The sequence below is a fragment of the Lampris incognitus genome, chromosome 4 (assembly GCF_029633865.1).
Source record: "Lampris incognitus isolate fLamInc1 chromosome 4, fLamInc1.hap2, whole genome shotgun sequence".
NCBI classification, from domain to species: domain Eukaryota; kingdom Metazoa; phylum Chordata; class Actinopteri; order Lampriformes; family Lampridae; genus Lampris; species Lampris incognitus.
In genome coordinates, this window is record NC_079214.1 from 32203627 (window position 1) to 32228446 (window position 24820).

At 39.4% G+C, this 24820-nt stretch overlaps 1 protein-coding gene across 4 annotated transcripts; it reads right to left on the reverse strand.

The window, feature by feature from the left end:
* Window positions 1-349: 349 nt before the first annotated feature.
* Window positions 350-23494, reverse strand: zdhhc7 (zinc finger DHHC-type palmitoyltransferase 7). Of its 4 annotated transcripts, none has more exons than XM_056278882.1 (8): window positions 23360-23494; window positions 21573-21670; window positions 14135-14485; window positions 12050-12174; window positions 8311-8407; window positions 5828-5909; window positions 3200-3330; window positions 350-1118 (listed from the first exon to the last, which is right to left on the reverse strand). In XM_056278882.1, the coding sequence occupies exons 3-8, from the start codon at window positions 14477-14479 to the stop codon at window positions 936-938; spliced, it is 963 nt and encodes a 320-aa protein (XP_056134857.1). In that variant the 5' UTR covers window positions 14480-14485; window positions 21573-21670; window positions 23360-23494; the 3' UTR covers window positions 350-935. The 4 variants fall into 4 exon arrangements, with proteins under 4 accessions (XP_056134857.1, XP_056134858.1, XP_056134859.1 ...); XM_056278884.1 differs by lacking the exon at window positions 350-1118 and adding an exon at window positions 2475-3016; XM_056278885.1 differs by lacking the exon at window positions 350-1118 and adding an exon at window positions 2475-3042.
* Between the last annotated feature and the right edge of the window lie 1326 nt (window positions 23495-24820).

The window sequence follows — 24820 nt, forward strand, 5'->3', positions numbered from 1 at the left end:
AATTAGAATGACAGTAGTCAGCTCCAGTGATTCATTATGGTCAGTTCTTGCACTGTCCTCCTTAGGAGTGGTCATAAGAAATAATATAAATAAACATTATCCAGCAGGTTTGATCAAAATATTGATTTTTAAATGACTTAAGGATTAAAAACCTCAGACCAACAACAATAAACAATTAAATCCTTCCAGATATGCTGTCCTGGAAATTAGAATTGGGTTCATAGTAAACTGTTGATCCATTAAAAGAAACAGAAAGCCTCATTAACTGGCTGAGATGCTGAATGAATGAGCTGTTCCTCATGCAAATCCAGGAGGCACAGTTCCACTTCCGATGTGCACGGTGCTCAATTTCAACATTGCTTTTCAACTGTAGTTATATAGTGCGTGTCCTGGAGTCTGACTCTACAGCCTGGATCCACTAGAAATTTGTCAAGGGCTTCCTATTCAAGTCAATTTGTCTTGTCACAAGTGATGGATAGGATATGCAATTGAGCACAGGAGTACAGCCCACCAAAAATTCTTAAACACTGCTACTGTATTCAAATTGGACACAGAAGACCCTGTAATAGAGGATATAAGTTCAAACAGCACCTTGGACTGTCTTGCGATGAGCAGATTCATTTTGGGTTCTGCACTATGTGCTTTACTTAAAAGCATGGAAAGCTACTCTTGTTGGGGAAAAAAACAGTTTTATACTTTTGACTTATTCATGTAGAACAATAACAGTGGTTCTATATTAATAAGGGTGAGTGAGCGCAAAGTTCCAGTGGTGGTGACATGCTGGTACAGCCTTGCATCCACCTCCTTGTTGCCCAGAGGCAAAAGACAGGGTTCATGTGTTCATCTTAGCCTGCTACCAAGAGTGAGGGCATTTATAAGCAGTCTTGTTGTTAGGACGGTCAAATGTTGCTGAGCTGTGTTCGTCTGCTCTGCTCTCAGACAGAAAACTCTGCCCCACTGCGCCGACTTTGGGTCAACAGCAGCAGGCGCCGTAGACGCAGGCCTGTGAACGGATTGCACCACAGGAGGGAAGGCGGGCTCCCAAACACAGCTTTCATTCCCTCCCAGCGCATGCGACGCTCCCATGTGGGCTTCTCGTTTTTAAGACGTTCAATTTCCTAGGAGACAAACACTTTTGTAAATGAGAGATTCTCCTTGCCAAGTTTTTTGTTAAATTTCAGTAGCAAATCAAATGTTCAGAATAGGTAAACTTAACTTTAAAGTAAAAAAAAGAAAAAAGGAAATGATTACATTTTCAGACAAGTGATTAACAAAAACGAAAGTGGGTAATCTGAAAAAAATCAAGAGATTCAAGCTTGAAGATTGGTTACATTAATTAAGAGTTCTTCTAATGCAAAGCGATAAAACAGGAATTTGGTGAGATATCAAAGAAAGTTGAATCAGTTCATCTGGACACAACGTTTATTGACAGAAACATTTCATCACTCATCGAAGTGACTTCTGTTGTGTCCAGATGAAGTGATTCAATTTTCTTTGATTTTCTTACCTGGATAATTGAGCATGCATAATGACACTTGGTGAGATATTTTTAAAAGTGAGCCTCTGTGTATGAAAATTCAAGTCAAATCAATTTTTCAATCATTCATTAACCTTGCTCTGTTTGAAACCTGTTAAGGGGTAGTGCAGAATTTTTGAAGACCATATCTATTAACTACTCACCACTTATGTTGTCGATCAGTAGATTTCATTTTCAATGGAGTGACACTTGATCTAGAACAAGTTTATTTATGTTTGCAAAAAGCCACAGCCTACCAACAATATCATCCATGCCGCTGCAAAGAAAGAATAAAGGTCCAGCAAAAATGAAGGGATTTATAAGTAAAACGACCAACAATTTGAAATAACGACAATTCGCCACGATAAACTTTCATAGCATTATGTTGGATTTGGGTGAACCTTGGGAGTGTTTTTTCTAGCTCAACGAGTAAACACGGGGTTCCCATTCTTTTAAGGAAATCTTTTTGCAGGACTTTGAGAACACTTTGCAGGTTTTTTTTTTTAATGACTGTAAAACTAGTCTATGAATTTATATAATATCCAGGACTCACAGGAACCCTTGTTATTCAACTGACCCTGACTGCAATATAGCCGGATAGCAGGAGCTGTGCGTCCAGTACTAAGTACAAGATGGATGAATGTGAAAATGAAATCTATTGATCGACAACATCAGTAGCGAATAGAAAATACAAATACCTATGGTGATGCTCAGCATTAGAAAATGAGTGGTTAGTGAACCATGAGCAATTAGGCTACATTTACGCTGCAGGTCTTGAAGCCTGTCTGAATTTTTTGTTAAAATCTGATCTTTTGTCTAGGTTTATATTACGCAACCTGTATTTGGACCATGGGTTTACATGGTCAACCATCTTATGTGACACGTATGCACACACAATAACACGTGATGTTGGCATAGCAACATAGGCGAGAAACAGATGCCAAACATGGAACCAAGTAAGATGATGTTTATTTCAAAAGGTTTCGATAACGAGATAGCAGACAAGGGCTATTGGATACATTTCTTTTTGGCATTTGCAGCAATTTCCACCACCTCTGTTGAGAGGAGTATATGGTTGGAGTATATGGTTGGTTTTAAGTGAATAAATAATGTTTCTGTGCACAGGATGCAACAAGATTGAAATAGAAAGTTGTTAGCGTTTTCCAATACATTACGCATGCACAGTGTATAGAGATTAAACACTACATAACGGGACAAAACTTAAATCAATAAATCAAGCAGTAAACAATAATTTTGTACCAACAATATCAAATATGCAATCATATTTTAAGATAGGAACATGCAGACAATCTAGTGAATTATTATACACAGCGTGTGCTAGCATGTTTGAGTGGTGCGACAGTTATGGCTTCATTTGATGACTCCAGATGGTTCGAAAACTTTTGAAAAGGGACACTTTCTGTTGGTGCAGGCACTGTTCTCACGGATCCACTTTCTTGACAAAGCACTTCTTTTCCAATCAGGAAGTCACACGAGGCACTAAGTATGATGTTTACAATTCATTTCTGGGGGCAAAATCTGACCTGATCAGGTTGGGTGTTAACAATTGGAATTGTATCAGAATTTAATACCACATAAAAAGGAGGCCTGTATCCGATCTCACACACACACTTCATAAATAACGCCATTACATTAACAGCTTGCCATCTAGTGAACACTTACCGTTTCATCGTTGCAGATGGAGTGGATCTGCGTACCGAACATAACTGCTGTGAAGGTGAGGAAGAGCACAGCCTCCAAACAGAGGAAGATCAGCAGTAGTACGGACACCCCTGGTGAAAAATCGCTGCACTCTGGTTCAAGTAAAGATGCCAGGGACAGGAGGGGGTGCAAAAAAGGATAGAGACAGGATTTTTTTGTGGTAAATCAAACAATTAATGTCACATGGAAACACAAGGGAACAAAAAACACTGCAGCAGGGGACAGATCACAAAGACTTATGTGCATAACCTCCTTTTAAAATTTCTTGCTGAATTATGTTATAACAGCACATAAGATTGTGTTTTACTAATGCTTGACCATGAAAAAAAATTGTGAATTATTGGCCAGTTTTAAATACCCCCCAAAAAACATCTTAAAGAAAGGATTTTTAATTTACAGACAATTTGAATAGGGACTCAAAGACAGGGCATGGGTTGCTAAAAATGTGCCTAGAATCCTTCTTGAGATAACAAGACTCTGAATCCCTACAATATAAATTGGGCTACATATGACAGAGTTACTGGATGATGTGGGGATAGTGAATCAGGAAGTGCAATGGATTAGCAAGGAGGAAGTGAGGGCAGCTATGAAGAGGAGGAAGAGTAGAAAGGCATTTGGTCCAGATGACATACCTGTGGAGGCATGGAGATGTTTAGCAGAGATGGCAGTGGAGTTTTTAACTAGATTGTTTAACACAATCTTAGAAAGTGAAGGGATGCCTGAGGATTTGAGAAGCAGTACACTGGTACTAACTTTTAAGAATAAGGGCGATGTGCAGAACTGTAGCAACTACAGAGGTATAAAGTTGATCAGCCACAGCATGAAGATATGGGAAAGAGTAACAGGCGCTAGGTTAATAGAAGAGGTGATCAGCGAGCAGCAGTATGATTTCATGCCACGAAAGAGCACTACAGATGTGACGTTTGCTTTGAGAATGTGATCGAGAAGTATAGAGAAGGTCAGAAGGAGTCACATTGTGTCTTTGTGGATTTAGAGAAACCATATGATGGTTCCGAGAGAGGAGGTGTGTTATTGTATGAGGAAGTAGGGAGTTGCAGAGAAATATGTAGGAGTGGTGCAGGATATGTATGGGGGAAGTGTGACAGTGGTGAGGTGTGCAGTTGGAAAGACAGATGGGTTCAAGGTGGAGGTGGGATTACATCAAGGATTGGCTCTGAGCCCTTTCTTGTTTGCAATAGTGATGGACAGGTTGACAGACGAGATCAGGCAGGAGTCTCCATGGACTATGATATTTGTGGATGACATTGTTATCTGTAGTGAGAGTAGGTTGCAGATGGAGGAGAGCCTGGAGAGGTGGAGGTATGCACTGGAGAGAAGAGGAATGAAAGTCAGTAGGAGCAAGACGGAACACATATGTGTGAATGAGAGGGAGGACAGTGGAATGGTGATGATGCATGGAGTAGAGGTGACAAAGGCATATGAGTTTAAATACTTGGGGTCAACTGTACAAAGTAACGCAGAGTGCAGAAGAGAGGTGAATATGAGAGTGCAGGCAGGGTGGAGAAGAGTATTAGGAGTGATTTGCGGCAGAAGGGTCCCAGCAAGGAGTGTACATGTTAACATGATTTTGCATTGAAGTATGGGTTTGCATTACCCAATTATTATTACCTAAAAACATTAAGACACAATTAAGAGATAGACAAAGTTATTCTTATAGTGTTATCTTGTAGGGGGCAGTCAGAACTGGAGTTTTAGGGCGTAAAATGTTTTCCTGGTTGATTTCCATGGACAGACCCCTCAAGGGAGCAGAGGAAGACCAACAGCAGCTCCAAGAGTGATGATTCTGCAGCACGACTCTAATGACCTGCACTGCAGCTTCTATTTTTAACAATTGGACAACCAGCTCTTTTGCTCTCTCCGATGTCATGCAGACGCCGTTTCCCTCATCATCACCCTGTTTGTCTCGTTCTGAATAAACACTTTCTCACAAGCTCTCCTCTGATACACTTGAAGTACGTTTGCCTTTGGCTTTCCCAAACAAAATCTATCTTGTGTAATGTCATTACCTACATGTGCAAAATGTTCCTCAAAAATGTAATGCTATTGTGTTATTTAAAGTGTTATTATTGTAGAAACACATTGTATGCAAATGTCCTCCATTTGCAAATGTATTTTTTGTCCTTATTTTTGCCAACATAGATATTCTTAGGGTATGCAGATACTCTCTTATAGACATTCTCAGTGATCTTATTACTACTTATCAATTACTATAAGTGATCATATTACTAAAGTTGTCTACTTTACATTTTATTCATTTATTTATATATCTATTTAAAATATTGCAAATTGGCTAATTATTCCTAATTCTTTTTTTTTTTTTGGTCAAACATTAGTCAAACACAATCCTTTTCTTTGTGTACTGTTATGACATAATTCAGCAAGGTCTATTTGTCTTTCTATAAAAAAAAGGTTATGCACCTAAGTTTTTGCAGCCATTTTATCTTCTTTATCCAAACTTACTTGGCAAATAATAAAAACTTTAAATTTGTCATTCTCTGGCAAACCACAGCTGAAGGTGACATAGCAGCAAGCAGGCCGATAACAAAGACAAAGAGGGAGGGGCCTTACCATTCCACTGGACTTTAACACAAGAGAAGAAGTGCATTCCACTGAGGCCTAGGGCGTGGGCAGAAATCAAGGCAATGTACATCTGCAGGGAGAACATTGGACAGTGGGAGACAAGACACAATGGGAAAAAGTGATATGGTGAAACAAAGAAATGCGACCTTATCACTCTCACTACAGTGGGTTAGTTTGGCTTGCAGGTATAAATGGCAGCAATTAATGGCATTGCGCTAAAATTACAATATATGTGTTGGGCTATGGTTTTGAAGCAGTGGGCGATTCAAGCAAATTATGTTATGAGCCAGCCGTATATGATAGTTTTATATTTCAGTCGTCTAAGAAGTGCCAGTGAGCATATGAGACAATAAAAAGAATGCTGGTGGTGCTGTGAAGAGAATGAATGGCAGTTCTGGGAGCTATGGCTGGTCGTACCACCTCAGTGTTTTACTCAACAAAGCAACTAACCTTGGGCCATTTTTCAGATGCACAGAATGCATAGAAGGCAAACTGTGGAAACAATATTCTTTTATTGATAGTAAAACAAAAAGTGCAAACAGATCACTGATCTCTGCCAGCTTGGTTTGACCTTGCTGGTCATAGGTCCCTCAAAAGACATGTTAAAAACATTTCGTATCTCAGACAGTCCACACTGTTTGCCTATTCAACTAAAACACAATAGCAATAAACAGCGAGTTTTCTTAACTGTTGGCATATGCGTTTAGATATAGTCACATGCTAGACTTGTCCACTTGATTTTGTTCTATCAAATGTGTCTTCCATGATTCTGTATTGCATGTCCTTTATACTTAGATTCCTTTTTGATTAAACTAGTTGTGGATAAATAAGTCTGTGAATGTTCTCATTCATCCAGGTCATGGTTATCCAAAGGAGTTGAATCAAGTGCAACTGGACTTGGTATATATCCGTGAAGACGTTTCGCCTCTCATCCAAGAGGCTTCCTCAGTTCGTGCCTTTCTGACTAGACCAAGCTAGTCTGACTGGCTGGTGATGAGACTCAGAATTTATCCTCTTTGGAGTCGTTGTCAGAGCCATGGACATCGACAACGACTCCAAAGAGGATAAATTCTGAGTCTCATCACCAGCCAGTCAGACTAGCTTGGTCTAGTCAGAAAGGCACGAACTGAGGAAGCCTCTTGGATGAGAGGCGAAACGTCTTCACGGATATATACCAAGTCCAGTTGCACTTGATTAAACTCCTTTGGATAGTTGTGGATAAATGTTGAATTATTGATAAATGAGGGGATTGCTAGGTGCTAAAAAATGTTATTGAAATTAAATGTAACAATCATCTTAAGTAATACACAGGTAGGCTAGCTTGGTAGATAAAATCATTTCCAAACTATCGGCCTATCGATGCTGATGCTCTGTTCAACACTTTTTTGCTCATTGCCATAGACTACAAATTCTTGGCATACTGTTGAAATTTCAGCCAATATGCTTCAGACTGCATTCCTCATTCCTGATGGTGTTGCCAACAAGCAAACAAACTTTCAACCTAATAATTCATTTTGGGGGGTCTATGAAATATCTTTGTAACAGAACAATTACTGTGAAAATCACTTTGATTTGGTAAATTTGCAAAAAATGACTTGAAATTCCTACTCCTACACTCTTGCTAAAGGTAGAACGATTAGGATTTGTCAGTTGCAATTTGTAAACACAACATTCAAAGTTGGTCCCTCCTCCCTGGCTCAATTACACCAGACGGACACGCCCCCTGACTGCAGCGTCCACAACACATCCCAATGTACAGGCCAACTCTGCGTCACTCTTTATCCCCACCCTCTCATTCAGCATTCAGAGCTCACCACTGCTCATCATTATGCCTTTACGTTATGCCGCTTTTTAATTTTTTTCACCTAAACATATTTGATAAAATACTGACATCATCTCATCTCATCTCATCATCAGCTGCTTCTCTGGGGTTGGGTTGCGGTGGCAGCAAGCTAAATAGGGCACTACAGATATCTCTCTCTTCAGCAACATTTTAGGATCCTGGGGGATCCTAAAATGTTCCCAGGCCAAATTAGAAATGTAGCCCCTCCAGTGAGTTCTGGGTCTTCCCTGGGGTCTCCTCCCAGTTGGACGTGCCTGGAAAACCTCCAAAGGAAGGCATCAAGGAGGCATCCTAATCAGATGCCCGAACCACCTTAACTGGTTCCTTTCGACGCAAAGGAGCAGCGGCTCTACTCCAAGATCCCTCTGGATGTCCGAGCTCCTCATCCTAACATTACAATTCTTAACATCTCTTTTATAAAATAGTGACATCAATTTAATGAAATATTGCAATAAAATGTGTAAGGGTAATGAAAGTGTATAGTACCCCCTCATAAGAACATTATGATATGCACCTACTTTATGGAAAGAAGTAAACTGAAAGAATGTGTCACATCACAGCCACTGCTTGTTGTATTTGATAAGATGACTTCTGTGTCATTAATGGCAGTGGCTTTCTGTCTACTTACAGTGAAAAGTACAAAGAATCTCTGATTCTTCTCCCCCACGCAGTTATTGACCCAGGGACAGTGGTGATCCATCTTCCGTATGCATCTTTTACAGATACTGTGGGCAAGACAAGATATAGCAGAGCGTGTCAATGTCACCTATTTACAAGCCAGTGATTTTTTTTAGTGAGGCAAATCAATCATTGGAAGCTGCCCATTAATACCTGGTTCATACAACTGGTCAGTCTACAGCTCCACTAAAACAATTAGGAGTCCAGTATGTTGTTCAACAGCACTTTCGGAGTAGCTAAGGAAGGATGGGAGAGTGTTTGGGATGGCCGACCTTAGCAATAATCAGATGCCACGGAGAGCCGTGTGTATGCAGGTTTAAATTTCAACCCAACACTACACCAGATGATTTCAAACCTTGTACCAGACAGGGGAGGACCAACTGGTGAAATCAGCTGGTGTAGTGTTGGACTGGACTAAAAACCTACATACACATGACTGAGAACCACTGATATAGGGATTCAAAACTATGACTTTACCGGTAAAGGCCAGCTGGAACTTTCAAGTAGCTACTGTCTCAACAGTAAAAGGTATCTGATGCTGTTTTTAACTACTAGTGGTGCAAATAGATCACAGTAATAACATTAAAATAAAAAAAAAAAAAAAAAAAAAACATTAGTATAGGAATGATTCTGTCCAGTGACTTTTAATCAGTACAAATGGTTGATCAGTATAACCATGATTAGTATAAGCGGCAACTAAATTTTACATGCACAAGTCCAAATTTGCAAATAAGAAAACCAATCTTTCCTGGACTGTTTGTTGACTTCAAGTAGGGCTAAACCAATACTGATATTGGATATCGGTACAATTCCAGGCTAAAATTGAGTATTGGTATAGAATAGAAAAGAGGAAGGCCAAAGAGGAGGTTTATGGATGTGGTGAGGGAAGACATGGAGGTGGCTGGTGTGACAGAGGAAGATGCAGACGACAGGTAGAAATGGAAACAGATGATCCACTGTGGCGACCCCTAATGGGAACAGCCAAAAGTAGTAGTAGTAGGTATAGAATAGAATAGAATTTACCCAAGAATAAATTCTAATACCAAAAGTCATTAGTAATATGTCATAAGTAAAAGCAAATAGAAGCCTGCGTTTTGTTAAAAGTGGGGGGGGGGGGGGATTCCGTCTTCAGTATTTTGCCAATTTTTCACCATTACCACAAACTAATGGCTGAAGTCTGCTGAGTTCAGCAGAAGTAACGGATTGGATCGGTACTCGATATTGGCTGATACTTGACGATTCATACTCATAATCAACTCCGGCAGTGATAAAGCAATATCAATGCATCCCTAATCTCATGCAATACATTTCTAATGTAGCAGAATGTAATAACAAAAAAGCTATTAAAACATAAAATAAGGTCTTTATTACATGTTTGGTTTTTTTTTTTTTTTACCCCTGGCTTATTATTATTTTGGCTTGACTGGCATACATTGTTCTTTTGACTGACACTTATCTTCTTGCAATAAAGTTTGGTTTAAAAAAATGTCAACCGGAGGAAGCGAAGCAGCTGCAGCTAAAGCAAAGAAACATAAGTCCGACCATGATAAAGAATGGAGAAAGGATAAGTACAAAGAAAGAAACTGTGTATATATTGTTGAGGCTCTTCCTAGGTGAAGAAGGCTGCGGTCAGAGGGGGATGTTACACTCGTTTCAGTTCCTGCAATTAGACAGCTGGTGGCGATAATACACCATGTTGGCCAATCAAAAGAGAAGACGATCTCCAGCAGGTTTAAACAATGAAACTTTCAAACCATTCAAAAAAGAAAAAGAAAAAAAGCTTTGCAAATATTTTATGAGGTGGGAAATTTATTAATTATGTTTGTTAGACCTCTTTTTTAGTGAGAAACTTAATAAAAACCAAACCTTGTTGTTTACAGGGAAGACTCCATTGGACACCTTAAAACAAAAGTTGATTGGTGGAGCAGATCTAACTAGATCTGACTTTGAAGTGCTACTATTAACCTGTAAAATATTCAATGGGCTTGCCTCCTCGACAGATCTTAAACAGCCTAATGAGCCATCTTATGCCCTCTGTTCTCAAGGTGCAGGCCTCCTCTCTCTTTCTCTCTCACTCAGGACCATGGTTCTTCTTCTATGGACTGTCTGATGACCATGGCATCATGGTTTCTCTCTCTCTCCGGACTGCCAGACCACTTTGGGATCTAGCATCCTTTTTATGCTGCACCCTGTCTTCCCTTGATCGCAGTTGCATCCTCCTGCAAATTTAAGCAATTGTTTGTGTTGTTCTTGTTCATTATTGCTTTTGCATAATTTCTTTTAACTATCGCTAACTGGCATCACTCTCAGCACTTCTTTCTCCCTCTGTGGGGATGTTGTGTCTTAGTCTGCCTCCTGTGTGCATGTGAAGCCAATTCTCTCTCCAGGGACCTACTGAGCAGAGCTGGTTTATGACGTGGGGTCCCGCATGCTCTTGGTTGCATCTGTGGGGTTGCCTGATGTTTGATGATCGCAGATTCTCTCCATATGCTTTGCATTCTCTCCTTACAACTTTTATAACCTAATACATTTTAATTTGCTTTCCTATATATGTATTAACTGCATTAAACATCACCTTGCTCTGTGTGTGATATTTGGTTGTACATACTCTTATGTATGCTGTATTCAACACCTATTATTGCATATCTGTCCATCTTGGATAAGGAATTCCTATTCTGTTGCTCTTCCTGAGGGTTTCCCTCTTTTTTTAAGGTTAATCTTGTGGAGTTTTTCCTCATCCAAGTCAAGGGTCTAAGTTTAGGGGGTGTCATATATTGAACTGACTGTAAAGCCCTTTGGAACTACTTTGTGATTTTGGGCTATACAAATAAAATTGACTGACTTACTTACTGACTTGGAAAACTTGTGCCAACAGAGATTATTCACTGTGGGAAACATCTTATCACTACAAACACCATCGTTGCTATGGTAGTGCTATGTGTAAATGAGAAGCAACCCCAACAGCTTTCAAAATACCGGATATTACTAAATATTTCAGTGGAAATCAAGGGTGTTCATGTGAGCGTCACCGAAAGACCGACTGGAGGTTACAGGACCCCTCAAAGAATGATAGACTGACTTCAATGCGGTATCTCAGTGGCTCTTAAATATTCTGAGTTTGAGATCATGTTTTTGTATATGCTCTTGGTGTTACCTTACAACAAGTTTGATTTTTGAATTTATCTTTTGTATTTGAACACTTATTGAAAAAGGTTCTTGGTCTTTAATGGTACTACCTGTATAAATAAAGATTATACACAACAGAGGAAAACAGTGCACACTCATCTCGGTACATGTAAATGGATTACACAAAAAGTTGCACACTTCTGCTTGTGTGAAGTTTGTTTACTACTCTAGTTTCAGAACTGGTTTTCTTCAAGGCTTTCTTCGATTGTATAACACGTGAAAAATTACCAAGACATTAACCCCATAATTAAACTTCCAAAAATGTGACACTTTTCTTTCCCCTTAAAAGGGCTGTGATAACGGACATAGAACTCTAAAAGAAAAAAAAAATTGAATTTTGAGCCAATTACTTAAAAAAAGGGATTTTGCTTAAGAGGTATTCAAGTCAAATAGGGGAAAATGAACATTTGTACATAAGTTGACATATCACAGCCTGTGCATGTGCAGGGACTTTTAACGGTCAATCCTCTTCCATAGGTATTGCCTTTAGTTAAGACTTGTACCTGCAGTGGTGTGCCCTTTCAGGCTTGATGCTGCAGCATTTGGGACATTTATAGATGACCTCTCCAGGCTTAAGCAGCAGGCTGTCCATGTACTCTTTAGTAGCGTTGCCCTTGGGAACTGCACCCTGAGGGGAAATTCACAGGGAGACACAAACAAAGAGAGAATGTGGTTAGTCACAGGCTGTGGTTCATCAAACTGTATGCCTACAACAATATATTACCAACTGGTTGCAGGATTGGCTGACAGGTTTCTAAAAGTTCCTCAGTTTGTGAAACAGACTGAAAAACCCTTTTGCTTAATTATATTAATGTGCAGTCAAAGTCCATATACTGTTTGAACTATTCTGTCACATGTCATCACATGCAAGGTGCGTGATATTTTATTATTGGAACTATTAGTTGTTAAAATCATGTTTCGCTTAGTTGTGATCACATTCTAATGCTAACAAACCCAGCATGAAGGAGTTGCTCTCCATGTTTTTCTACAACTTTTCATAAAATGAAGGATATGTTTTCTGTATATTTTGAAGGAATATGACAGTCCAACATAAAGTGTGCAAATTGTAGTTAATTAAGCTTTCTTCAATCAAACAAAAATTAGGCAGGAGTCTAGTCTGTTCCTTTTACTTCTCTATTCTGGGATCGAGGGAGATTAGAACAAAATTCATATCCTTTTGCAGTTATTTCTATATGTTGGCTACTAGTGACATAATGCTTTGAGCATTGTTGAGCTCCAGATTCAATACAGAATAAACACTCACTCTGCTCCATGTAAGAAATGCATCAGGTCAGTGAAATCAGACTGGTACTGTCAATATAGCCTATCAACACGTGAACCTTTTGGAATCACAATGAGCAGCTGAAGCAAAAATCAATTTTGTTAAAGCCTAGATAACCAGTTTGTCACACCAAGTCAAGTCAAGTCAATTTTATTTGTATAGCCCAATATCACAAATTACAAAGTTGCCTCAGTGGGCTTAACAGCAACACAACATCCTGCCCTTAGACCCTCTCATCAGATGAGGAACAACTCCTACACCACTGAACAATCCATGAGCATTTCAAGCTTTTGAGTGGAGTAATCAGAAAGGATGGGCTGATTGGTTGGTAGGGTGTGAATGAGCCACTATCAGGCATAAGTAATGATGAATTAAACATTGCAGAAGCGGGAAAAGTATTTAACTGCCAACTCACTTCAACCTTTGTTGAATTGAGCAAATTCACCAAGATTCAAAAATCCTCTGTTACAAATACTGTTGAACAAACTGCACTGAGTTAATTCAACATCAAAGGAGGGGAAAAAAGACTATAGATTAATGCAATTAAATGAAGTTAATGTAATGGTTTTCAGGGTCATGGACAATTTTCTAGGGACATTTAAGCAAAAAGCTAGGCTAGAATGCAATCTAAGGTACCTCAGCAAATTGGTTGTGAAGTGTGGAGTAAATAATACAAGAATCTCTGATCCAACTGATAACCAAATATACGACCACTTTAAGTTTGCTAATCGTACATAGACACACATTCTCATTTGTTCAAAATGGGATACTGTGTACAAGAGTTAGTTCTATGTCATTAACTAAAATTATCTGAAAATAAGTGGTCATGTCATAAATGAACTAAAGAGTTTGAGTCAATGTAGGCTTAGTCATCAAACACACTGGCAAATGAATTTTGTGGATTGTGAGTGACAATTTGTATGCCAAACGTTTTGAACTTTCAATGACAGCAAAATCAGTGTTCTGCTAACGCCACACTATGATACTGATTTGATTATCCATACACATGTAGCTTTGTAGACTGTGTGATATCACTTGGTTAATAAATGTTAAAAGGTAACCTTGACTCGGTTCTACCGTAGTCAAACCTCTTTTTCCCTTCTGCTACCTTCCCTTTTAATCTCTCTTTATTGTCCCTCCATCTATTCTTGTTCCATAACCCTGCCTTTTCCCTTTCTTTCCTGTCTTAATAAATAAATCTCTCTCTCTTGGATTCTATCCTTGTTCTTGGCAGATACTCTTTACTTTCCAACACAGCTCCCTTCCTCCCTCATCCTTTTTCACCGTGCCCACCTTTCCTACTTACTGGGTCAGTCAGCATGGTGCGTAGGTGCGAGGCCAGTGCAAGTACAGCCAGGGAGTTAAAGGCTGCCCCGTTAAGCAGCGTGTACCAGAAGTTCTTGGTGGGGAGCAGCATAACGAAGTTCACCACAAACTCGGCGTACAACACCAGGAACCAGGTCATAGCGGCACACACCATGCCACAACTGTCCTGGATAAACCACAGTGTACGGTTACCCGATGAATGGCCAGTGTGGGGCCCCCCCACCATCATTCCTGGTCCCAGGCCTCCTGCCTCTGCATCCCCACCGGCCGAAAGCAGTGGGTGGTGCTGCTCCATGTCTCGCAGTCGGTGGCCTGAAGACTGCATCCTGTGCTACAGAGAAGGGAAGGATTTGAGATTCAGTACCTCATTTCTTAATGTGTCTAGGATAAATGCTAAAAAACAAAACAAAGTCTCACACACACACACACACACACACACACACACACACACACACACACACACACACACACACACACACACACACACACACACACACACATCCAATTTCATACTGAATATGACTTTCAATACAAACTAATAATCTCATGCGTGGAGAACTACAAACATGCAAAATGTATGATGGAGATGGTGTCAGATAGAGCTTCAGGGAGGCAGACAAATATGGAGGGAAAGGGAAAGACACCAGGACGAGAGGACGAACATGTGAAGACAAAATGGAACAATGGGTCAGACTATTTGAATAAATCATAAAGCACTTTTTTTTCTCCTTTCTTTTTTTAAAGCACTTATAAACTTCTCAAACTCACAAGAGTGAGTCAACCTGGACTTTTCAGTGTATTTGTGGTTGTTTTTTTTTTAACTTTTAGAGGCATGAGTCATTGTTAAGGGGTCCCCGCTTCTTGTTAATGTCAAGGGCAGGAGAAAACCCTAGAGACCAATGTGAGACACTATAACTGCTACTTCAAGATAAATTGATGGCCGCAATAGTCCCTTTAGAAAACTGATCCTGGGGCTGAGTAGCTGTGTGTGAGGAATAAAGGCTATTAATAATCAGAAGCCCCAGTTAGCTCCAGCAGGCAGGCTTTGTGCTGACCCGTTAGGCAAAAATAAACCACTGAAACAAGGCAATTCCAAAAAAAAAAGAATAAAATAAATAATGATGCTACCCAAAACACAAGTTAAACAATTGCGAAAGTTCCAAGTTATTTTGTGATTTTAAGGTTCTGTGCAAATAATCTGCACAGATACTGCAATTTGCAATCCATATTTTACTCCCTGACACTGTTATGATTTCACACCATCTTATCTATTATGGGTTTGGCACTCAAATTTGTCACTGCCTGACTGTTTACCAAGCTCACTTTAACTCTTAAAACAAATAACTTTTTTGCTATAAAATTCACTCCCAAATGATAAAAATTAACATGGGATGGAAAAGAGAAATCTGTTGGTTTAATGAGGAATTAACCACTTCCTAAACAAGGAGTAAATGCATGCTTACTCTTACTCTAAATCTGCATTTCTCTAAACAGTGAAAGGCACTGTGGGCTACTCTCACCTAGCATATGGGAACAAGGAGCAACCACACCATTCAAAATTCAAAGGATCATTCAAGGATATTTGTTTCAAAACAAAGTTTCAGTGTCTACATTAGATAAATACTGGTTTAGCTGCTTCCAACCACCACCATGAAACTTCTGGGATGGGAACACTTGTGTATCAACGTTAATTCTTTCAACTTTGACATTAGCCTGACACTCACTACAGGTATAGGCCACAGTAGATACGCATTATTTTTGAACATTATTTAGCCTGTCGGCCTGCCCAGGGTGTCTCCCCGCCTGCTGCCCAATGACTGCTGGGATAGGCTCAAGCATCCCCGTGACCCTGAGAGCAGGATAAGTGGCTCAGATAATGGATGGATGGATGTTTTTGATGGTGTCATTTTTGGGAGGGCTTGGATATGTGTTTTTGTCTTTTGTGTTGCACTGCTGTGGGCTGGGAGAAACGAAATTCCATCTCATCTGTGTATGCAAGTATATGGATGAGTTGACAATAAATTGTTCCTGATTATGATGATTTTTAAGCCTGACTGTACATTTTCATTGGCAGACGACTCTGGGCACTCAGGCCCAGCAGTCAAAGAATATTATTAAGTGATGTGAACGGGTTTAAGAGTTAAGCTTAGTAAGTCTCACCCGACAATAGCTAAAATGAATAACTCAGGCATTCATGATTCGGGAATTAATGGATTAACAATTATTTTAAATATGCCAGTTATCAAAAGGACATTTGTTTGTATATCTTCAGGAACATAGCAATATCTTAGATGTGAAAGAAAACTGTCAAGTGCAGGACTGCTGCTTTTTGACAGACATTTAGAAGAAATGAGATGTTTCCATTGAGAGTACTATGGGCTTCTCAGAGCATAGTTGGCAAATTTTAGCTGACAAGCCAACCAGGCTGCCTTCAAAACTGCACACTGCCATTCAAACAAGTTTGCTTGTCAACAAGGGGTATTGAAAATAGCTTGTTTGTGTGGATCAAAAAGGAAATTCCAATAGGGACTGTTACCCCAAAGAACCAAATCCAGCAGACAGTTGCACGACAGCCAGAAACACCAGCATCCTTTCTATAGAAGCCCAAGTTGGAGAATGCGCTGAGTTCAGGGGAATGGATTGGAAGTAACTGAGTGTTGTAGAAACACAGGGACATTATCACCTGTATGGAAATTATCCCTGCCACATAATCTTAGGATCCAGATTATTACAAACCTTTTCATCCACTATAGTGTTGAACTAAACGTAAATGTTATAATATATTATTACAAACAGACTAAGGTTGCCCGCAACTAACAATTATTTTTATTGTCAATCAAGCTATATGTTTTTTAGACAACTGATTTATCATTTAGTCTATAAAATATCAAAAAAACAAAAACAAATACCCATCATAAGTTCACAGACCCTGAACTAATGTCTTAATAAAACTGTATACCTAAACCAATCAGCAACCCCCACCCCCCCATAAAAATAGTCTCCATTTTATCCCGATATGAATTAGAAAAAAGCAAAACAAATCATAGCGTTTATGAAGCCAGTTCAAATCCAGCCGGTGACCTTTGTTGCATGGCATAACCCCCTCGCCTCCTCATTTCCTGTCTGCCTCCACTATCACTGTCTAATAAAGGTTATAAAAATACCAAAAATAAACGAAAATTATCCACATTCGAGAACCAGCAAATTGTTAGACTGCAGCGTGGTATTTTTACTTCATAAATGACTAAAACCAGTAACGGATTACCAACATTACAATTGTTTTTTTTGTTTGTTTTTCCCTGTTGATAGATTAATCGTTTCAGCACAACACCAAACCAGAGGTACCTGTAACACCATAAACAAATAAATGTATGTGTGCATGAAAACGTTCGATAGTAGCATTAGAAAGAAAAAAATACCTCTCTCAGTGTCAGCCAATTTCCCAGCAAACTTCATTAAAAAGCATAGAAGGCTGCTTAAATTGTGTGTTTCTGGCTAAAGCCAGTTTCGCCATCTGAAATCACTCCATTCATCAGATTTTATCTTTGGGTACAGCTTGCGGTCTTGTAACAAACTACTTGATCGACCAGTCCCTTGTGATCGTGTACCATAGGAAATTGGGAGAGGATGGTGAGGTTTGGTTGCCCGGCAGCCATCTTCAGCAAACAAAAGCACCAGAAAGAGGAGTGAGGAGGGGGTTTCATGGCTGGGCCATCCTCTCAGCCAACACTTGCCTTGGTGCCAGACTGACCAGCTCTCAATGCCACCTCTAATCCAGTCCTACTGAGTGCAGACATTATGAGTATACTGCATTTGCCTAGCATCTATTTCCCCTACGGCTGGAAGAAAATGGTCATGGAGCATTGTATTTTCTTGCAAAATAAGTGATCCACCAATGTTAAAAAAAAAAACTCAAACAATGACTGAAAGAACAAAATGAAAATTTACTAGGGGGCATCTGGGTAGCATAGCGGTCTATTCCGTTGCCAACCAACACGGAGATCGCCAGATCGAATCCCCTTGTTAACCTCTGGCTTGGTCAGGCGTCCTACAGACACAATTGGCCATGTCTGCGGGTGGGAAGCAGGACATGGGTATGTGTCCTAGTCGTTGCACTAGTGCCTCCTCTGGTCAGTTGGGGTGCCTTTTCAAGGGGGAGGGGGAACTGGGGGGAATATTGTGATCCTCCCAAATGCTATGTCCCCCTGGTGAAACTCCTCACTGTCAGGTGAAAAGAAGTGGCTGGCAACTCCACATGTATCAGAGGAGGCACGTGTTAGTCTGCAGCCCGCCTCGGATCAGCAGAGGGGGTGGAGCAGTGACACCGGAACGGCTCGGAAGAGTAGGGTAATTGGCCGGACACAATTGGGGAGAAAAAAGGAGGGGGGGGAATTCAAGGGATGTCACAATCCACAGACTGATTTTGGAGCCAATCAACGCTGGTTTTAATTGATTGGTATCAGCTATATTAAGCCCGATCAAGTTCCAGTCCTTTGTTTTAGTTCTACTACGTCTACGCCAGCTGTCATAGGTGTCATAAATGCTCCACTGTGCTCCATCCAGATGTCGTAAACTGATATCCACAACTATCAGCAGTGAGATGAGTGTTTTAAGTCAACAACAAAAAGCAAATAAAATATGCGCAGTGTGGAACATTTTTAAATGCTAAAATAAAAGTAAATCCAACAGCCAGATGAAATGTCTGCAATGCCGGTGTTTCATCAGCCGACGGTAACTGAGATCCTTTATAATAAGGCACTAAAAAGTAAATCATTTGAAGGAATTCAACAAGTTCACATTACTCTTTGGAATCGCTTTTCATTTTAGTCAGTGTTTTTGTATTGTATTTAATACCTTTATAGTTGTTGTTTTTTTTACTTTGTTAGAATAATTGAAGACCATTAATGGATAGCTGTGGTGCTACTTTTATACTTAATGCAGGGCTATTAAATTGTCAAGCATATCTTACCTAATTTGGATTGGTTTCACTAACTGCCATTGTATTATGCAGGAAAATATAAATAGCGGATTGGGAATCGATATCAGCAGATACTCAATATTAAATGACTCATCAGAGGAAAAAAAACTGTCACATCCCTATAAATCATACTTTTTAAAAGGATATCAAGTTCCCACAAAGTTCTTGGGTGATAGGATAAAATGACACGTTGATATGTAGAAATGAATGAATATATACAAGTATGGAATGATAGATAAAAACAAGGATGGAGAGCATACTGGAAATCAACTTGTATTTTCCCAAGAGGATTTTTAGAAAGATATTAATGATGACTGCTCTGACTGTGCTTTTGTTCTATGTATTGTATCTCTTGCAGTTTTTCAGTGATAAGAAAGTTTCCACTGTGGGATCAATAACTGTGGTATTTTGACTTCATTCAGCAGTTTAGTACCAGACTGCCACTACTGACAGAAAATAATCACTGATCTTGCCCCTACTGCAATAAAATCCATTGTGCAAAGTTCCATACATCATTGTATGAAACATTCAAGAGTAAGCTTTTTTGATGTAAAAAGCCTGGAATACATGTGTAAAAGAACCAAAATTACACTTGCCATGCAAGTCTACCAAAACTTAATCTGAACCAAACAAGAAATCAGAACTCACCAATATACAGGATAGGGTGCAATAACCCTTGGGTCATACTCCAGAATGAGCATTCAAACTGAAGACCAATTCAGAAAACAACCCAAGATTTAGAGGCGAATGATAAAAACAAGAGTAGGCTTGCTTTTTTTGTGTGTGCTACTAAAATCAAGAAATCTTGCATGTAAACCGGCATTAGTTACATGTATCAAACTAATAACCAGGTTCCACAAAGACACACTTTTAATTTGTACCTCATTAAGGTGAATAGTGCCTTCATTTGTTACTCAGTTACGCTAGCGTGGATGTTGTCCCTCTCAGTAAACTTGGTTTGAATAAAAAATTCAAACAATGCCAACATTCAGTTCTTAGCATTACAGTTGCAATCACAAAACTTTTCCTCCCACACTATCTCGACTTCCTTCGGGGAGGGGAATAACAGACAAACAAACAAAACAATAAATAGGCAAAAGAAAGAAATGTCATGTAACCTGACCATCATACACAAAGTAACTCAATAAACATTTCTGGAAAGGTAGGAGGTCCTTCAAAATTTATACAGTGAGATGTGTATATCATCACAGAGTGTTAACATAACCTGCATCAGCAGTTTTGAATATCAGGTCGTCGAGCTGTTACACAAAGAAATGATAGCTACACTTTTAACGAAGAGCTAAAAAGTGCTCTGGCCAGTTTAAGACATATTGATTTTTGTAGTCAGTGAAAGGGAAGCCCATTATTGCTAGACCTGCTCTTAAGGGCCCACCATTCCCTCAACATTTTCCTTCTTTCTGACAGAGCAAGACACACACTCACACTTTCACAGCATGCCTCAATATCACCCTGAACAGGTCACACATTACTGTCGAGTCATCATATAATACTGCCTAGCAAAAGCTATTGCCTGCCATCTTGATTGATTACATGAGGAAAAATACGTATAATAAAAATCTTATAGACTGAAATCGGTTTAAATTACTAAGTGATTGTGCTCTATGTCAGTGTCATCAATTCGACAACTGTAAAAGCAATAGGCTCTCAAAAACAAAACAAACTTGACCGAAATTAGTGATCTCACTGGATAAATCCCAGTGGAATCTGACATGCTTGCAATATTTGCAAACAGAATTAAGAGATAACCCTGTTCTATATGTATAACATACAGAACCAGACTGTAAAACATGCTGTAAGCATAATAAACATGAGCTTGTAAGGGAATTACAATGAGACAAATTCCATCCACAACCAAATTAAAACATTTCCATTTCGATCACAAGCTTTAGTTGCCTAGAACCTCTGTCATTTGTCATCAGAGCACTGACAATCAATTAATCAATTTCATGAGCCATTTCCACACTTATTTTTTACGTCTCCGTTTCAGAGCACCTCTTAGGATTTCAACCAAAGCAATTTTGAAGACCAGTTTTCCCTTGTCTGACTTTTCCCTTTCTTCCTTTTTAGTTCTCAATGTGGCATTAATTTTCACTTTCAACATACATTTGCTAGCTTGCACAGCAACATTTTTGAATTTATTTAGCACAATCTCTTATCAAACACCTCTTTTACCTAATGGATTCGTTCTCTCTGCCTACACAAAACCCCCCCTTTTTTTGTTGGGGGTCAGGGCAGCTAGAATGAGCAATGTTACTTTTCTGTTTTTTTTCATAAGATGAAAAAACGGATCGCAAAAAATTAGTTGCTTAGCTTGGCCAAATGTCAATATTGATTAATCTCCTCTGACAATGCTGGCCCTGAATAGAATTAAATGGCTGAAGTTGGGAGAGGAATCTCAGTCCATATAACACCAACTCACCTAAATTGTTGCCTCACAATAGCATGCCGTTGGGTGTCCCTGTGTCAGCATTTAGAATGCAAAAATATGTAGACTAGGCTACAGGCTGAATATAGCACCTATGGAAAAACACAAACAAAATGCACAATGATCTGAGGTGGTAAATATGTCTTATAAAAGGAACTGTTTCACACTGACGCAATGCACATTATGTCCTACTTAAATGTACTTGAATGTACAGCACGCACATTAGAATAGCAGTTTGTGCTAACCCAATGTTGTTGCATGCCTTTACTGTTAATATTCTAGATAACAATTTGGATTTATGTCTCAATGCATGCGCAATAATCCAGGTAAGAAAATCAAAGAAGGTTGAATCAGTTCATCTGATTCAACCTTCTTTGATTTTGGATTTACCAAATTCAGTGTTGCTGCCACCTGAACAGCAGTCAAAATATCAAAAGCTTCAGAATGTCAAATTCAGTTGGAGTAACTATATTATTGATTTATGGCAGGAGAGATATCATTAAAAAGTACTAGCAAGGAACATCATATATTCATGCTATGAATTATCCAAAGGAATTGAATCTAGTGCAACTGGACTTGGTATATATCCGTGAAGACGTTCGAGTGCAAGTCCAGTTGCACTCGATTCAATTCCTTTGGACAACCATGACCTGGATGAATGAGAACATTCACAGACATCCTATGAATTAGCATTATCCCTTTCATCCCCCCACCTCTTTATTTTCCCTACTCTGCTCTCTGTATATGGACACCCTGCATAAAACCTCCACTACCCTGTAAATAATTCTTATTCTGTAAATAACTTCTTAAAATTCTAATTTAAGTTTTTGCAAACACAGCTCCTGCCATTCAGTGCCGGGCATCAGGGGCTGCCACGTGGTCTCATGTTGAACTCGCACCTTTTTGCACATAGTTTTTTCACTCTATCTTGTATACATATTTTATTTAGTAGTAGTGATTATATTTTATTCATTAATCTTTATTCTTATTCTTTATTCTTTCATCTTTACTATGTACTGTTAATTTTCTCTCTTGCACCAACATACCAAAATAAATTCCTTGTATGTTCTTGTACTTGGCAACAAATCTCATTCTGATTGTTGTAGCTACTTTGAGTGCGTGAGCGTATGTGCTCGCGAATGAGTGTTTTAATTTACGTATAAATAGACTCATTTCGAATATGGGAAAAGTTGTACTTCATTCAGATTGTAAATTGCTTTGACTTATACTCTTTCCTGTTGCAGTCTTATCCCTTCATACGCAACGCCAATTCCGTAAAAGATAGTTTTACTTTAGCCAGAGGACAGAAGCCATATAAAATATTATTGTGGTCCCTACAGTTAGCACACCAGTCACTACCAAGCTCATTGATTTTAACTGATATAACTATAGCTTAGATAACACACTTTATCGTAGTTATATATTTTTTCGCGGTTGAGAGTTGGTTAATTTTGGACAGAAGCAATTTAAAAGGGTAAATAAAGACTCTTAATTTCTCAAACGGTAATTTTTAGATCGCAACTATAACGGTGTAACAAACGCACACAGCAGACAAGACATGTTGTTAAAATAGCAACGCCAATATATTTTAACTAATTATCGCTAAAATCACTGTTCATCGACGTTCACGCCCATCTAGCTAGCAAATGACCGTAACCTAACCAGCAAATCTCGCTTGCTGGCTAACATAGCGTTAGCTAATTAGCACGTTAACAGGGCATGCAAGCGAGTGATTGCGAAGCATGGATCCCAAAGTGCCACGCTAAATTGGTTTTACCTACCTTAGTAGTCCATATTTAATTCATTTAGGAACGCTATGATACACATTTCAATATCCTACATGTGCTACAATCCAGCGCCAACCTTGCCTAAGAACACCATCATATCGCCAAAAACATTTCTCGCACACAACGCCGTGTCGCACAACTTCCGGGTTCACTTCGGTTTTCTCCGTCAAGATCAGTGCTCGTAAATCTCCGTTGATAAAATGTGTCGTTTGATTAAACAGCGCAATCTGGTGGATTATAGTAAACATGCAACCTAAAAAGGAAACGTTTGTTTCACAAATGTGTAGGCTATGTCCTATGCTAAACTCAGAACACGCGAAAACTTGTTCTGTGTGATAAAGTCAAGTATAGCGGAGGGCACTGAGAAGAAAAGAAAAAAAAACTCAAAAAGACTGAATCAAGTAAAGTCATAGATTACAAAGGATATGTTCCATCACACTGAGCACAGACAGAAACCTCAGACGCCTACAGTATTTTTTACTGTGTCACTGATGGGAGCAAAACTAACCGTCCATTAACACTTGCATATTGGTTAGTGTGTATCTAAATTTCTTAAGGGCAGAAAGGTGGGGTTTCTAAATAGGGTACTCTTTTGTCTTACTCACAGGGAGGTCAGGGGCTTGAGCAAAACATGAACCAAATATTTGAAAACCTGAGTACGTACACATTGTTAATAGATAAATAAGGAAGAAATAAAGTGATCTCAAGAAATCTGGGTTGTCTACTGAATTATAATATCTCATTCAAGTGTATCTTTTTCAGGCCAGTCTGTGTGAATAACTGTTGTTTGGTTGGCCAACTTGTACTGCACAATACCCAATCCATCCATCCATCCATCCATCCATCCATTATCCAAACCGCTTATCCTGCTGTCAGGGTCGCGGGGATGCTGGAGCCTATCCCAGCAGTCATTGGGCGGCAGGCAGGGAGACACCCTGGACAGGCCGCCAGGCCATCACAGGGCTCACCCAACACCCAAACTGAACCCCGAATTTCTCTCCAACCTCATGAGGGCTGGAAAGTGTTTTGTCACTTCAAACCTAACAAAATGACCAGCCTTTCAAATAGTCTGTGAACATAAACTGGTTATTTATGTATTTCTAGTTAATTGAAATTTTATATCATCTTAATTAAAAATAAAAATTGGATGACACATTGAACTTGACCTGACCCCAAGCCTTTGGGTCTAGTTGGGCCTTGTCAGGGCAGGGCATAGATGTCAAGCTCTAGCTGTAGTTCTCCAGCAGGTAGCAGCAGAATATGTCTAGTAGCATTTCCTAGATTCATGTGCCTCCCTTGTGGGGGGGAATTATAAACCCATGATAAAGCTGCTTGGCCCCGCAGCTGCGCAGTGGGGGCTCACTCAGGTCTCCTGCCCTGTTCCTTTCTGGTTCAAAGCCAATATCAGCTGTCTGTTTTAAAGGGAGGGAGAGAAAAAATAACTTACCCAGCCCT